A 16,600-nucleotide genomic window follows, 5' to 3' on the forward strand; every position below is an offset into this window, starting at 1 on the left:
CCACAAAATTTTTTTGAAACTTGTAACCAAAATACCATTATTTCTTACATCTATATATGGAACAAAACACTGAACTTGATACAGCAATGACCACTTGCATTCATACGTTCCTCAGTTTTCCTCCTCTCAATCATTTATATACTTGAAGTTAACAATAAATCTAAAATAGCAAAGTGTTATAGCATTTGTATAGCATGGCTTTTGATTACTATAGCCTTTATACAGAAAATGTTAAAGCCTGTAGAAAAATTGTCACTTCCCAACTCATCTGAAGAGCATTAATATTGAGTAATAGACATTATCAGTACCGAATATAGCAGATGTAGTGGGGTTACACTCTTCATCTTCATTCTTACAATCACTTGAAAGTGCCAAATACAGAAAAAAAGATTGTAGGACATCACTATGTATGACAATCTCAATGACCATTCACTTCATATCAGATGCCTGATTTGCTTAATAATTCACTAAGTAGAATGTTTACTATTACTTTAAAATAACAGTTATACCTTTTAATAACTTTTTTTTCAAATTACTGTTAAATTGCTCTTTGCAATATTTATAATGTAACGTCCTCATAATTTAGAAGTTGCATTTAAATCGTTGTTTTAACATTTTGGTTTTGGTTTCTACATAAATTCCTGTGATTAGATATTAACTTGTTTATATATTATTTTGGAAATAGGCTTCACAGATAAGGCTTTATAAGTAAAGTTAAATTTTCTGATGGATCATGGATAAGTCAATGTATTTGATAGAAAAAAATTAACAATAAAACAATCACATATTACTACACACACTTATATTTTTACAGTTCAACCTAAAAAAGAAATTAGACTTCTGTGTTTCTAATACATTATTTTCCTTAATCAAACATTTTGAAAGTCAAAATATTTAATTTTAATTTACATATACCTGGTGTATTTGTTCCCTTCTTTTTCTTGCTTCTTCTTTCAAAGCCTCTTTCTTCCTCTGAATTTCTTCTTGAATTGCTTGCCTCTATAAATGTTGAAGTAAATCAGTTTATTAGTAATAGTAATATAATGATAAGTAAATAAATCTATCTTTTCAAAAATGCATATGATAACCCTTCATCATCTCCACCAACATATTTAATCATGCTAGACATCATCTCCATCCATGCATTTACACAAGGTATGGTAATGGTAAAAAACCTTTCCATCGATGATAAAAGGATAATGTTTTAGCAATTACAACCAGAAACCAAAACTATAATTAGGAAGAAAGATAATTACATTAAATTTACTAAAAATTAAGATATTCTAATACCCAAAGCTATTTTTGCTAAATCTCCCACATTTTGAACAGCCAGACTACAATGAGGGAAACTTGTCAACAGCACCCAGAATAGTAGAATTTGAATGTCACACTCATAATGCACCCAATTTCTCAAAGTGTATGACAAGATATAAACATTTTTGTGCATGTTAAGATGATACAAATAATGGATTCATATATAAATATACCACTATGCTACCAACTGGACCACACTCAACCCAACAACCTAGTAAAATGTATTGTTGCTGCACTGCTTAATGTATTGTAGTCACCAAATCTCTTTTTGAATGCAGATACAGGAATTTCTCTGAATTTCTAAAGTAAACTGTTCACACTTAATCCCTATGAGTAAATGAAAGAAGCACTTTTTATAGCATTTTTATATGTTATTATAAATATATATATATATACACACACACACACAGTTATTTTCACTGGAAAGACAAGTTAGTATTAAACTGACATTGTAATAATTCACAGAAAAGCCAAGCTCACAGTCAATTTCTGCAAGAAACAAGAGGTTTATGAATCTAACATGTGGAAAAACATATGCAGTACTTTGTTTCAGCTGAAATGAGTGAGACAAGGCAGCATGGTGCGAGGTTAAAGCACTATATTAGTGGAAGAAGAGAAAAAACTGGTTGATTGGGTTAATGGATAGACCACTGCAAGGTTCTGAAGTCAAAATATAAAATAAATAGTAAAGTTTAATTAAACTTAAATTGAAAAATGAAATAAGAGATTATTTTACTATATTTGCATAAATATAATATGCAGCTTTTTTTTTTCCAAATACCTCTTAAAGAATTGATTGCATATGATATTTTCACACATTTAATCTTGTTAGGTATTGTACTAGAAGCTACCTTTGAAAATCATTAAAGTATCATTAAAGACTTTTTAAAATGTTACACATCTAAGGCAATGGATGGGATGGATGATGATATGCTGTGGAAACCAGAAAAAGATTAAGCAAAGGTTCAAGGAAGTGTTATAGAACTGATGTGCAAAAAATTCAATTTGGCTTTAAAAATTGGGTGTTTATTATATTCAGACAAATACAGTATTTAACAACCACATTATCAATAAAGCATTATAGCAAAATTTTGGTTTTCTCAGATCATAAAAATGAAATGTCTTTCTGAAAATTTGGAATGAATTTTTATGAAAGACCTAAAGTTGTATTTACAAAGAGAAAATAAACACTTTATATTTCTAACTAATTATGTTCCATGCACTAATCACATGGTATCCCTTATACACAAGGACACAATGCAACTATCCTGTGAAAAAGATAAAGTTCTTAACCAGTCAAACTACAAAATGTAACACCTCATGCTGATTTTAACACATAGCCATGGAAAGATTCAGTACAATATAAATCAGAATTTATAAAAATTACAAAATGTACACTACCAGACTATAAGATATTCAGTATTTATATTATACAACATTCCATTAAATCCCAAAATAAATACAGGTTTCAATGTTTATTAAAGTTCTTGAAGTCTGTTTCAAAACTGATTAATCATTATATTTGTTGATATTGTTTGGAGATGGTCTTTTTATTATATCATTAGCAATTAAAGCCATTAATCAGGTATACTGATTATATAATTTTTAAGAACTATAATGAACAACAATATTCGTGTACGCTTTTTCACTTTTTAAGAAACCATATCAAAGATAGCCACGTTAAATATTTCACAAATGCAAAGCTTGTCCATGAATCTAAAGTCATTACCTGAAAATTCACTTGTTGAATGAATTTAATATAGCCCAAGTTCAAGTTTTGAAACTACTTGCAAAAAACAATGATTTTCTTGTAGAGACTGTTATCCAGAAATAACAATCAAATAATGACAATACTGCACCATTTCTTGGAGTACAAATAACACAAACCTGTTTTTCTTCAAGTAGTTTTTGTCTTTCTTTTTGCCTCTCTAATGCTTCAGCCTGTTTCTCTTCCAAATGCTTTTTATTACTTAGCATCTCATCATAAAATGACTGGTAGCGAGGTGTGTTGTGAAGATGAAGGTACTTTTGAACATGCTGAGCCAGCTCCAAGATCATTACCTGAGTGTTTTTAAGATTATTAAATCCTTAATATCATACACAGCACAGAACAGAGAGACTTGCTTTTACATCATACAGTTATATAACATAACAGACACTATACTAACAGTTGAAACATTCATGATTTTGAAATCTTTATTTTGCTTGGAAAAAAAAATTTAAATACAAAAATTTAGGACAAACTTTATCTTCTAACATTCCTGACAATATTTTTATCATGATTATAATTTTTATAGAAAAACAAAACAAAAAACAATAAATTTCCTTTGCCTTCTCTTCAACATTCAGTGATAATAAATAAAGAATAATTTTTTGTTGCTTTATTTTACTAGAAAACTTTTATTATTTAAATTTTGTAATGACCATACTAAGATTAATTTATATTTGTTATTTTGTAAATAAAAGACATTTTTAGATTTTTTTGTTAATATAGGTTCAGTGTAATTTATATTCATCATTTTGCCAGCTTTGGCATTTTATATCATTCTTTGTATTGTAAATAAAAGGCATTTTTAGATTTTTGTTAATATAGGTGCAGTCCAACTGTAAAGTCCTAATACTGACCAAAAGGCTTCCTCAAAGTAGTCTCATGGTGTGAAAGAAACAGATTAGACATTCACTTTTGACATATCTTAGGTTTGAAATATGACATATACTAACAAAAAATTTTGATGACTGGACAACCATTTCCCCATCCTTTCTAAAGCTTAAGATGAAACATAAAACGATAATTTTCTATGATACAGTAACAATTAAAAGAAAAAGAAAAAAAGACAAATACTCTCCACATAGTAATTTAGGGAAAAAAAAAAAATTTAGCTGAGGTTTCACCATAATGATTTCTTCAGAGATGGTAGTTGAATAATTCACATCCTACCATCCTACTAGCCCTGCTAAAGTTATAACTGTGTAGCACTTGCTGAACTAGAATGTTTTTATTATCTCCTGTAGAGTTAATCTCATTTTCCTTCTAATTTTATTGACAAAATGTATAAATCTCTCTAGCATGCACTACTACAAGTTATGAGATACAACAAAAAATATACTCCTTGTATGAAATGAAAACCATCTAAATGATTATCATAACCTAACAAAACGTGAGAATTTTGTGAAGTAAATGCATAAACGAAGAAACAAAACAGTTACATGTAATAAGTACATGTTTGTTTACATAGACTACCAAGAACTTAGTCACAGCTTATTCATGTGGAAAAAGGAAAAATAATTTAACTATAGCAAATATCATATGAATAAACAAAATTATTTAAACAAAGAAGATATGGTTATGTAATTTTCAGTTTATGACTTTCTCTATATAAGGTGGTATACTGGTCATTTAATAAGCCACATAATAATTTCCCTACAAGAAAATCAATTCAAAGAAATAACTTCTATAAAGTGAAACCAAACTCTCCTATTTTGTTTTGTCAGAGTTAAGACCTAATTATAGCTTATATGCATCTTTAACAATGAACTGCTAACACAGTGTAAGAAAACTGAAATTAAGTTACTAAGTTATGTTTCTGGCACAAGAACAGAAAACTTTCTTTTATTCACTTAATCCTGTTTTTCTCACTGAAGGTCAAATATTGTAAAATATATATATATTAGTTTGTTATAACTTAAAAAACAAGCCAAAACAAGAATAAATTAAATAAAACACACTACACTAAAAGAAAAGATCCCAGGGTACAAGCTATAATGTGGGATTATAAAATGTACACTAGGTTTTAGAGGTGACTGTGGAAGTAGGACCTACAATAGAGTGGGGATACACCATCTATATGTCTTAACCTCTATTCACCAGTCCCACATAACAAATAAAAGAGTAGCAATAGATATAGAAACAGAAATTAGGAGACTGAGATGTGGGTACTCAGGCCCACAATGTCCCATGTACATATTACACTTCACTGCCAGCAGTCAGTTGTGGAATGGTGACTGCTCTCCCAAGTAAGGAGGGAAAAAAAAATTGAAATAAGAATAGGGAAATGAGCACAGTTTGAAAGTCCTACAGGATTTTTCAAAGAAAAATGATGAGAGCTATATAAATAACAATAATCTTTTAATTGTATTAACTACCTAATCTGTTCATAGTTCAAATTTTACAATCAATACATTTGGTATTGTACACTTATTTACTCAATTCATAATTTATATTTGAAATTTCAGTACAATAAAAAACAACTTCTAAAATTATGAATGAAGGTGAAGGATAAATCATAAAATGTTAACCACATTTACCAAATCCAATGCTAATTAGACTTTTTGCCCAGTGTCAAGACTCACCAAATTAGCTAAGATAACCTAGCATGGTATCTCACATCCAGTAAATTTTAAGACTGGTATTTCAACACAATTTACACAATTATTTTACTTAACAATACCAAACTATCAATAAAATGAAGAAACAAAAGTACAAACAGTATAGCATGAAGCTGAGTTTATAAACTAGCTATATATTCTTACAAAATAATCTAGTTACAAAGAACAATTTGATGATCTTGTCTAATTAGAGGTTAAAATATTCAGAAAGTGTATTAAAAAAACAACCTTGTAACTAACTATATGCACCTCTAATCAGGTTATAATTTTACATTGTAATTCAGATGATCAACAAATTTAAAACATTTCTCAGAAGAGTCTTCCTTACCTCTCCTTTCAATTTTTCAGATATTTCTACTAATTGTTCTCTTAATTCTTCAACTGCATGGTTTGAAAGTCCTACAGGATTTTTCAAAGAAAAATGAGGAGGCCTATGAAAGTAACAAGAAGCTTTTAATTGTATAAACTATCTAATCTGTTCACAATTCAAATTTTACAATAAATGTATTTGGTATTGTATACTTATGTACTCAATTCATAATTAATATTTGAATTTTCACACAATCTCTAATAATATTAATGTTAAATAAATTCAATTAAAAAAATAAAAAATTTGAAGAGTTACTTTAATGACACGAAAGAAAAAAAAATGAAAATTCAAACATTAGCATTAGAAGTTCTGGCTATCAATTTGAAAAAGTTCAAATTATTATCAATAACCATTATTTATACAGGTATAAGCAACAGAATAATAATTTTTGTCTCTGAACAAAAAAAAAAGGTTTATGTTTTTTCTGAAGTTCAGATGTTATACATGTGTTATATAATAAATTCAAACTCCATCAAAAACAGATCTGTGACTTTACATGCATCAACAAAAATTGCTGCACATTTTTATCTCTACATTTACTATGAATATCTATTGTCTAGTAACTACTTCATGTATGTATGTATAAAATAATTAATCATGATTTTTTCTCTTTTGAAATGATGCTAAGATATTATTTATTTGAAGAAACATCTTAAGGATACTTAAAATGTTCTTATTTCTGTTACTTTTGAACTATATGCACTTCTAAACCACAGGAATATTTTCATGTAAAAGCTTGATGAGTGGTTGGTATCAAATCAAATCTAAACCTTGTTTTCTTTGTAACATTTTATTTTTCAATTAACTGTCTAATAGAACATAAACTATTTTTTAGAATTCCAGGATTATTGTTTTTTGAATATATAAAAAATGCCTAAGCAAACAAGTAGCACTAAACACTATTTTAGGTTAAAAAATGTTAATTTCAAATGGACTGTAGATACAAATTATGTTACAAAACATATTATAGTAACAACATCACTTGAATGGGTAAGCATTCAAGTTAAAATATGCTCACAACCCATAAAAGCTATATAGAATTTTTTAAGTCCATGATGCCAAGAAACCCAAGTAGAGAACAATGTTTTGACCTTCTTAGGTCATCTTTTTGTTCAATGTTCTCTACTTCATTTTATAAAAAGTTTTAACACCAATAACAGCCATATTGAGATACAGAATTTTAGTGTCATTAGAAAAATTACCTTTATTAGCTACTGATAAAAGGACTTAACCTATGTAACATTGCAACAGGTATATTCTAAGCATGGATTAGGTCTTGTTTATATCCAGCTATGTGCTTGAATAACAAATCAAGGTATGAAGAGCTTCGCAAACTTTCCTATACTATAATAAGGGAGAATGGTTCAATCACATCAATAAATAATCTAAAAAGTTTAAATTGTGGCAAGGTGTTAATAAGGTCTAAAAAATTATTTGGCCAATTTCAGTGAAGCACAGAATATTGTATCCTATTCTTCATGTTGATAAGTCATAAACCAAATATTGACATTTACCCACTTTAAATACTGAAAACAAAAACAGCATTCACTTAGAATTTTATACTGGCTCTACATTCTAATATTATGAGAGTATTTGAGCCACATTTGGAACATACACTTTCCTTGTCCTTCTGGGTAAAATACCTTCCTTAATTTTCCATCAATAATTTCAATTTTCAAAATAGAGACCCATTTTCACTTCTTCTCATGTTTTTTGCACCTACAGATGGGCAGATTTAAAATAACAAATTTCAAAATTGGGTTTATATTTAGATGGCCTGTCTCATAATCTGTATCATTAAAAATACAGCCAATTAAAATGTTACATTTCCTTTAAATGCTTTCCCCTATAGATATACATATAAACAGCAACTGGTACTTTCACCTTACAATTCTTCCTGATTATCATTAATATAAAATTATCATCTTTCAATAACTTGAAATCTGCAAATATGCATTATAAGATATTTATTTATTTATAATGTGTAAGACTGATTAAATACTGAAAAAAAACTTCTCAATTAACTAAATTGCAAATTTATTTTTCTTTCCTCTTTTTTTGTGCATGAAGAATGAAAATAAAATAACAGAGATCAGCATCTTTATTTACCCAATTATCTGACAGTTTTAACCATAACTTCAACAATTATTGGGCAATTTTGGTGATTCCAGCCATTCTTAAATCAACTGGCCACCAAATGCTTTTACTGCCATATGCAATGTAAACTTCCTTGACATAGTACCACACCAGAAAGAAAAGGAAGTTGAAAGATACACCATTAGAACTGGGTATTCCAGTTTAACACCACCAAATTCACTAAATGTCAATTTTAAAAGACAGCTTTGTTATACACTAGGGGCAGCTTGGCTCAGTGGCTTTGTGCTTTGGACTCACAATCACACAACTGTGAATGAGGGGATGGCCTATATCATGCTATTGTGTTCTTGAGCAAGAACAGCTTTACAGCATCCATTTTAATAGTCAAGTTGCACATAAATTCACAAGTAGTGCTACTAGCAACTTTAACAGTATATATAAATATCTGTTTTATTCTCTAGCTGCTTGAAGTGTGCAATAATGGAATGAATGAGTGGTATTACTGGAAGCCCTATTTGGACTGACTACCTCGAAATTAACAACTGCCCAATGTCCTGGGGCATGTAAATGTTACTTGCAGGCAACAATCCTTGCTATGTCAATTTCTTGAGTGGGCAAGTAATATTTTACGTATAAATAATTGTTTTATTTATCATTTTTAACAGATTTTTGCCAATAATAGGCGATAACAGCCTGTAATGAAACTGAAACTCTGGCAAACAAACAGAGTTTTCTGACATTAGACATTCTCCCCCTGCCGCACTGGCGACATATGTTGTAACATACAGATTAAAAGATCCGTGTGTAAACTAATTGATTGGTTGGTTGATTTAGTGTTTTATGGCACAAAGCAGCTAGGCTATCTGCACCAAATGTCTGGTAAAAAGGTAAAAAAAAATAGTAAAATACATAAAAGGAAATGAAGGTAAAACAAAACATCATTGAAAAACAGAAAAAGTATAAAATCAATGTTGACATCTAGTCTACAATGTTAAGAGAGAAAGCAGAGTAAGAAAAGTTGTGAAGGACTTTCTCTAGCAAAATGGTAATGATCATAACCTGCCAGGAAGACTAACAGGTAAGTACAAGAACCACCATTGGTCACCTGAAGTTGGCCTTTCCAGTCCTAGTTCTGGGTTATGTGTCATAACAGCCATTATCAAAAGGTAAAGTAATAAAAGTTGTAAAATACATGTAGCAAAATCGTAATGATAATTTGCCAAATGTCTGGTAAAAAGGTAAAAGTAAAGCAAATGTAGTAAAATTCATAAAAGTAAATGAAGGTAAAAACAAAACAGCAATTAAAAAACATAAAATGGCATAATACCAATGTTGACATCCAGTCTACAAGGTTGTAAAGGACTTTCTGTTGCATAATGGTAATGATCATAACCTGCCAGAAAGACTAACAGGTAAGTACAAGAACCATCGTCAGTCACCTGAAGTTGGTCTTTCCAGTCCTGGTTTTGGGTTATGTGTCATTATGCCCAGTACCAAAAGGTAAAGTAATAAAAGTGTTAAAAGACATGCAGCAAAATTGTAATAACAACTCACCAGGACAACTAATGGGTAGTTCAAACTGATAGTTTAAACAGCAACGTAAGTCACCTGAAGTTGGCCTTTCCAGTCCTGGTGTCGAGTTATTTAATGTTCTGGCCATTTTCCAATTTCAAATTGAACTAGAGAGATTGTGACTCCTAAAAGGGAACCACAATTAAAAAGGTGTAATGAATAAATATCAAACACTTAAATGAGATTAAAAATATTAATGGCAATTAAAAAACTAAAAACTTTATCAAGGTGGACAGTGTCACCAATACCAATAACACTGTCCAATGTTATGGACAAACCCTGGGACAGAACATGTTTAAAATAGTGCAGTAGTTGAGAGTCGTAACGATGGCAAGAAAGTAAAATGTGGCTTACAGTGATTTGAGTGTTACACAAACTACACACTGGTGCAACAGTTCCAGATAAAAGAAAACAATGAGTTAAAAAACTGTGACCAATGCGTAGTCTAGTAAGAACAAATTCCTCCTTCCGAACCTTACAAAAAGCTAGATGGCCAAAGCCCAATATAGGGTTTTATTTGGAAAAGCTTGTTGTTGCGTTGCTCACTCCAAATGAACTGCCATCTGGCACAGAGCCAAGCCTTGAATATAGGACCATAGTCCATGTACGGAATAGGCACAGTAGTGATAGTGCCAGAACAGATAGATTTAGCTGTCGTGTCTGCAAGCTCGTTCCCTCAAATACCAACGTGGCCTGGTATCCAGAAAAACTGAATAGAAGTAGATGTTAATGAGAAATGGGCCAGTCGGTTTTAAATATCAGCGAGAATAGGGTGTGAGCCAACGTGAAGCAATTCCAGGGTCAGTAGAGAACTAAGCGAGTCAATATTCAGTGCACGCAAACACTGAACCGCAACCAACCATGGCAGAGCCCATAGAGTCACATGATTTGGAACCATCTCTATAAATTGGAATGGAAAGATTGTTCAAAAGATGTTCAGTAAATAAAAGATGGTACTTCCAATCAGGAGTATCTGCTTTTCTCAGATGGCTTAAAGAAAGGTCACATTTGGGGACTGTAATAAGCCATGGTGGGATGGGCTGACCAGTGGATTCTGCAATGTTATCCAAAGACAGACCCAATTATCCAACTGCACTTGGATTTGAAGGCCAAAAGGAGCAATGGCAGATAGTCTGTTCTGAAAAAGTATGGCCCACCGAGGAAGGAAAACACAATCTCAGGAGGGATGCTTAGGTAAGGAAGGAAGTTTCAAAGTACATTGTAAAGACAGTTGCAAATGGCAGAGGTGAAAAGAAGGTTCCTTAGACTATGTATAAGCTCTGAATTGGGGATGTGCAGAAAGCCCCAGTGCAGAGCCGAAGTCCTTGATGATGAATGGAGTCCACCATCTTTAAGGCCAAGGTCCTGGCAGAGCTATAGGCCAACAATCCACAGTCAAGTTTCAATCAAATAAAAGTGCAATACATTTTTAGCAAAGAACATCAATCCGCTCCTTCAGTGGTGGAAGAGAGGCATGGAGGATGTTCAGTGCTCTTGGACATTTGACCCGTAGCTGCTTGATGTGTGGTATAAAGGTCAGCTTACAGTCAAAGATAAGCCTCAAAAACTTAGTCTCAGGGCCTGCAGGCAACACAACTTCATTGATACGGAGTTCAGGATCAGGGAGAATACCTCGTTGGCAGCAAAAGTACATGCAAACAGTTTTAGTGAGAGAGAGAAGTTAAAGCCGTTTCCTATGGTTCACTTCAGTAAACGATTGAGGGCAGTCTGTAGTGGCCGCTCAATATACCTCATGTCAATATACCTGACACGAGATGTGAAAGTTGTCAATATAGAGCCAGTATGCAACAGTAAGAGGGAGTTGTTCAGTGATGACATTAATCTTTATACTGAAAAGTGTGACACTCAAAACACAGCCATGAGGGACCCCAAGTTCCCACAGAAAAGAACGGGAAAATGTTGAACCCACATGACTTGGAATCTCCTGTCCATTAAAAAATTGTTAATAAAAATGGGTAAAGGGCCACATCACCCATATATATGGAGGTCTCACAAAATGCCATACCTCCATGTTGTGTCATAAGCCTTCTCAATGTCAAAGAATATTGATACAAGATGTTGTCATTTGAGAAAGGCTTCTCTGATTGACCTTTCAAGTCTAGTTAGATGGTGCATGGTGGAGTAGTGTCGTCGAACGGGCGAGAGGAGGTTGTTTGATTCAAGGAACCAAACAAGACGAGCATTAACCATCCTCTCTAAGGTCTTACATAGATAGCTTGTCAAAGCAATTGGACAGTAGTTTGAAGGAATCTTGAGATCTTTCCCAGGCTTAGAGAAAGGTAAGATAATAGCCTCACAACAAGCATTAGTAAAAACATCTCCTGCTAGATCCAATTAAAAGCAATTAGAATAATATCAAGAGAAGCAGGAGACGGATGGTACAACGTGTCATAGTGTACATCATCTGGTCCAACAGATGTACTGCCAGAACGATGAAGGGCAAAGTTCAGTTCCACCAGTGTAAAAGGACGATTATAGTCAAAGAGACAGTCAGTTTGAAAGAAAAGAGGTGAACACTCTGCCCGAGTCTTGATAGCCATGAAAGTGGAGGAACAAGCAGAAGTGCTAGATACCTTGCAATAGCTTTCACCTAGAGTATCAGCAATACTCCGGACATCAGCTACTTCTTGGCCATCAGAGAGTAAGAACGAGAAGGGGGCAAAATTGTTATGCCCACTGACCTTTCGAACCCTGTTCCATATGACCTTGGAACTGGTGGTAGAAGATATGCTAGTTGTGACCTTAATCCAAGATTCCTTCTGGTTTTGACACCTCACTCACCTAGCATGTGCACGGACCTGCTGGAAAGCGATGCAGTTTGAAAGTGCATCTAGATATCTACAGAAAGTATCCCAGGCCTGTTTTTGAGCCTTCTGTGCCATGTGGCAAGCAGGATTCCACCACAGACGAAAATACAGTGAAAAACATATCGAGGTTTAAGGAATACACTGAGTTGCTGCTTGTATAATACAGTCAGTTACTGCTGCCACACAGTCGTCTATTGATGGCTGATTCAGGGTGGGAGGATCAAGTTCTGCGAGAGCAGTGAAAGTGGACCAGTCTGCCTGATCCAGGTTAGGGTAGCATCGACCACAGCCAGTCTCTCTCAAAAGTATAGGAAAATGATCACTGCCTAATGAATTATTGTCAACCCTCCATGCAAAATGGGAGAATAATGAAGGGGAGCAAACCAAGAGATCAATAGCTGTAAAGGACTGATTTGGTGCATGAAAATAAGTGGAAGAACCAGTACTGAAAACAGAAAGATTGTGATCAGAGAGCATACACTTTACAGAGCGACCCCTCCTATCAATAACAGCACTTACCCAGAGGGAATGATGTCCATTAAAGTCCCCCCAGGATTAGAAAGGGAGACGGCAATGGTTCAACGAGAACATCAAGGTCTGATTGATCACATGTCTCTCCAGGGAACAGGTAGAAAGAACAAACAGTGATGGTATGACCCAAGGAAACACAGATGGCTATGGCCTCCAAGGGTGTGTCAAATGGCAAAGACAGGGTGAGCACATGCTGATCAACCAACAGTGCCACCCCTCCATGTACTCATCCATCACACAGCCTGTCATTTCTGTACAGAGAAAACTGTCAAAAGGTGACTGTATCGGCATATTTCAGAAATGTTTCTTGTAAGGAAAGACATACAGGATGGTAGGAAGTAATCAGTGTTTTGATGTCATCCAGATTAGAACGTAAACCTCAACAGTTCCATTTTATCAAGGTGGCCATTTTTAATTACATGTAGGCAAAGTGGCTGAAGAACCATTCCATTTATGACCATGTCTTTTGTCCTTACTGTCCTTATTCGGAGGAGGTCTATCAACCTCCATGGATCCTGCCCTGGATCGATTAGGCAGGTCTTTGTAGTTGAAAGAGGATTCCAGTGACTGAGGATGCAAACGAATGATTGTTTTGCATCTTGGGGTGGGAGAAAAAGATGTATCTGAAGAAATGCCTGTATTTGGAACCAAAAGATGTGGATCTTGGGGCTTGTTGGAATGTATGGGAGTAACAGAGATGAGTTGATTCATCAACCTTTTTTAACCATGGAGGTTAAAAGGCTTTTCATTTGTTTTGAGACGATTCTCTTGGAGACACAGAGAGATCTGTCTGCACTCCCACTGTAATTGTGGAACAAAGTGCAGCAGCGTATGTCCTAGATGAAGTGGCAGACAGCAATTTCTCAGCCACAGGATAACTAAAATTATGAGTCATTTTCAAACGCTGCACCTCTGTTTCCTCCAACCATTTTGTGCAAGAACGAAAGTAGGAAGGGTGAGAGCCATTGCAGTTGACATAATGTGGGTCCGTGTCACACTCACTGGCACCGTGGTCCTTGCCACCACAACAAGCACATGTCAGGGAACCACAACATGATGCCTTTGAGTGGCCGAACCTCTGACATTGGAAACATCGGAGAGGGTTTGGAATGTACGGCCGTGCTCTGCAATTTAGATAGCCTGCCTTGATGGTGGCAGGTGCACATGATGATGTAAATGTCAAAACGAGGATATTTGTTGGCAATATAACTCCATCTCTGCAAGTGGAGATGCGCCTCACTGCAGAAACTCCTTGAGTGGAGAAACCAGCGAGAATCTCTGACTCGGGGACGTTCTTCAAATCCCTCTCAACAATAACTCCTCATGATGAATTCAGAGTAGCATGAGGGGTAACCTCAATTGGTACATCCACAATTGCCTTTGAATTGGAGTTCACTGTGTTGGGATGTGGATGTTTCAACCAATATGTCTCCAGATTGAAGCTTCTTTACTGATTTTGGAGAGCCAACAAGTCCCTCCAATCCCTTCTAAATAAAAAAGGGGGACACTTAGCCCTAAAGGTTTTTCTGAAAGAGAATGTAGGATGAGAAAATGAGGTACAACTGGTGGTACAGACCCTGAAGATTACTGATCAGTCTTCAAGACATGGTAGTTTACCTGTTGTCTGTTTTTTCATTCTTTTATTGAAATTTTTATTAGGAGGATCCATAGGAAAAAAAGAAAATTTCGGTGCCCACTGACAGCCAAACAATAACAATAGGATTTATCTGAAAAATCTTGTTACTTAGCTGCCCATTCCAAATTGACTACAAACTAGTATAAAGCCATGTTTTGATGACTGTTCAGAAGTCCAAATAAGGAATAGGCAGGGCTGTGAAAATTCCAGAGCAAATGGTTTTGGTTGCAGTGTCAGCAAGCTCATTCTAAAAAATAAAAACATGGCCAGAAACCTAAAAAACTGAATGGAAATTGGTGATAAAGAGAAGTCAGCCAGCTGTTTTTTTATATACACAAGAGAACAACGTGAGAACTCGCATTAAATTATTCCAGAGCCATCAAATTGATATGAGATTCAGTATAGATAATAAAGTCCATGTACTGCAGAACTTCTATGTGCTGCAAAGCAATTGAAATTACAAACACAGAATATGCAATGGGGATACTATGAACCACCACCAAGACAGAAAACCATGGCAGAGCCCAAAGACTCACCAGACTTCAAACCATCTGTACAAACAGAAACAAAAGTATGGTTCAAAAATGTTTAATAAACAAAAGATAACACTTCCAACCAGAAATAATCTACCTCTTCAGATGACTAAAAGAGAGATCATAAGTAAGGATGGTAAAAAGCCATGGTGGATGGACTTTCTAGTACTGTTCAATGTCACAATGAATTCAGTCAACTATATCTGGATCCAAAGCCTGAATGCAGAAATGGCAGATTTCCAACTGACAGTATGCATAATCTATCGAATCATGAACACATAGCATAAAGTATGATGCTGTGGCAAGGACTGGCATTTTGTACATGTTACAAAGAAATTACACAAACATTAGTGGTAAAATGGAGATTCATAAAACTCAAGAGTACAAAGTCTGGAGTGGAGAAGTGTAGAAAGCCCCCATACAAAGCTGAAGCCCCTGATGATGTATAGGATTCAACAGCTTTAAAGCAGTTCCCTTGACTGAACATATATCCATAGTCCAGCTTCAAACAAAAGAGGGTGTAATAGATCTTCAGAATGAAATATCTGTCGACTCGCCAAGAAGTAGAAGAGAGGTTGAGGAAGACATTCAGTGCCATTGTACACTTGGCACAAAATTTCCTAGTGTGTGAAATAAATGTCAGCTTAAAGTGAAAAAAATAAATCCCAAGAATTATGTCTCAATCACTTTATGAATAGCAGCAGAGCTCTGGATCATGGTGCACACCCTGCTGGCAGCAAAAATGCATGCAAATAGGTTCAGATAAGACAAAATTAAATTGTTTGCTATGGTCTATCCCATTAAGCAAGTGATGGCAGTCTGAACCTGCCACAAATTATATCTCATATTTCATAACCAACAGGAAATAAAATTGTCAACACAGAGAATGTTGCCAACAGTAGGAGGAAATTGTTCAATTATGTGAAGGGCAATGATGAAGCTACACAAACTTGGAATGGCCTATCAGTTAAAAAGGTATAAATGGGTAAATGGCCACAAAACCCCCAGAATGCAAAACCACCTCTTGTATCACATGCCTTCACAAGATCAAAACAAAATGATCCTTCCTGACAAAGGCTTTCCTGGCTGATGTTTTAAGTTGAATCAGATGATCCATGGTAAATCACTGAATGTAGAAACCACACTGAGTGGAAGAGAGAAGATTGTTTGACCAGTTCCAGGAAATAAACAAAATGAGCATTAACCATCATATCCAAAACATTGCAGGGACAACTCGCCAACATAACAGGATAACAGTTAGAAGGAATCTTGAGACATCTCTGAAGTTTAGAAAAAAGGATGACAATGGCCTTATGCCATGCATCTGTAAAAT

General features: G+C 34.3%; 1 protein-coding gene across 10 annotated transcripts in view; it reads right to left on the reverse strand.

The window, feature by feature from the left end:
• Gcn2 (eukaryotic translation initiation factor 2 alpha kinase Gcn2) overlaps positions 1 to 16,600 on the reverse strand; it is a 159,706-nt gene that overhangs the window by 122,575 nt on the left and 20,531 nt on the right. For 9 of the 10 annotated variants that reach the window (XR_013027256.1, XM_076497828.1, XM_076497827.1 and 6 more), the window contains exons 4-6: positions 6,029 to 6,131; positions 3,202 to 3,375; positions 916 to 999 (exon numbers count right to left, since the gene is read on the reverse strand). Coding sequence is in view for 7 of the 10 variants with exons in the window: in XM_076497828.1 (XP_076353943.1) it covers positions 916 to 999; positions 3,202 to 3,375; positions 6,029 to 6,131 (361 nt within the window). In the remaining 3 variants the exon portion in view is untranslated. Of the gene's footprint in view, positions 1 to 915; positions 1,000 to 3,201; positions 3,376 to 6,028; positions 6,132 to 16,600 lie in introns of those variants that run through there. The other variant, XM_076497834.1, reaches the window with a different exon arrangement.

Source organism: Tachypleus tridentatus, chromosome 4, assembly GCF_004210375.1.
Source record: "Tachypleus tridentatus isolate NWPU-2018 chromosome 4, ASM421037v1, whole genome shotgun sequence".
NCBI lineage: Eukaryota > Metazoa > Arthropoda > Merostomata > Xiphosura > Limulidae > Tachypleus > Tachypleus tridentatus.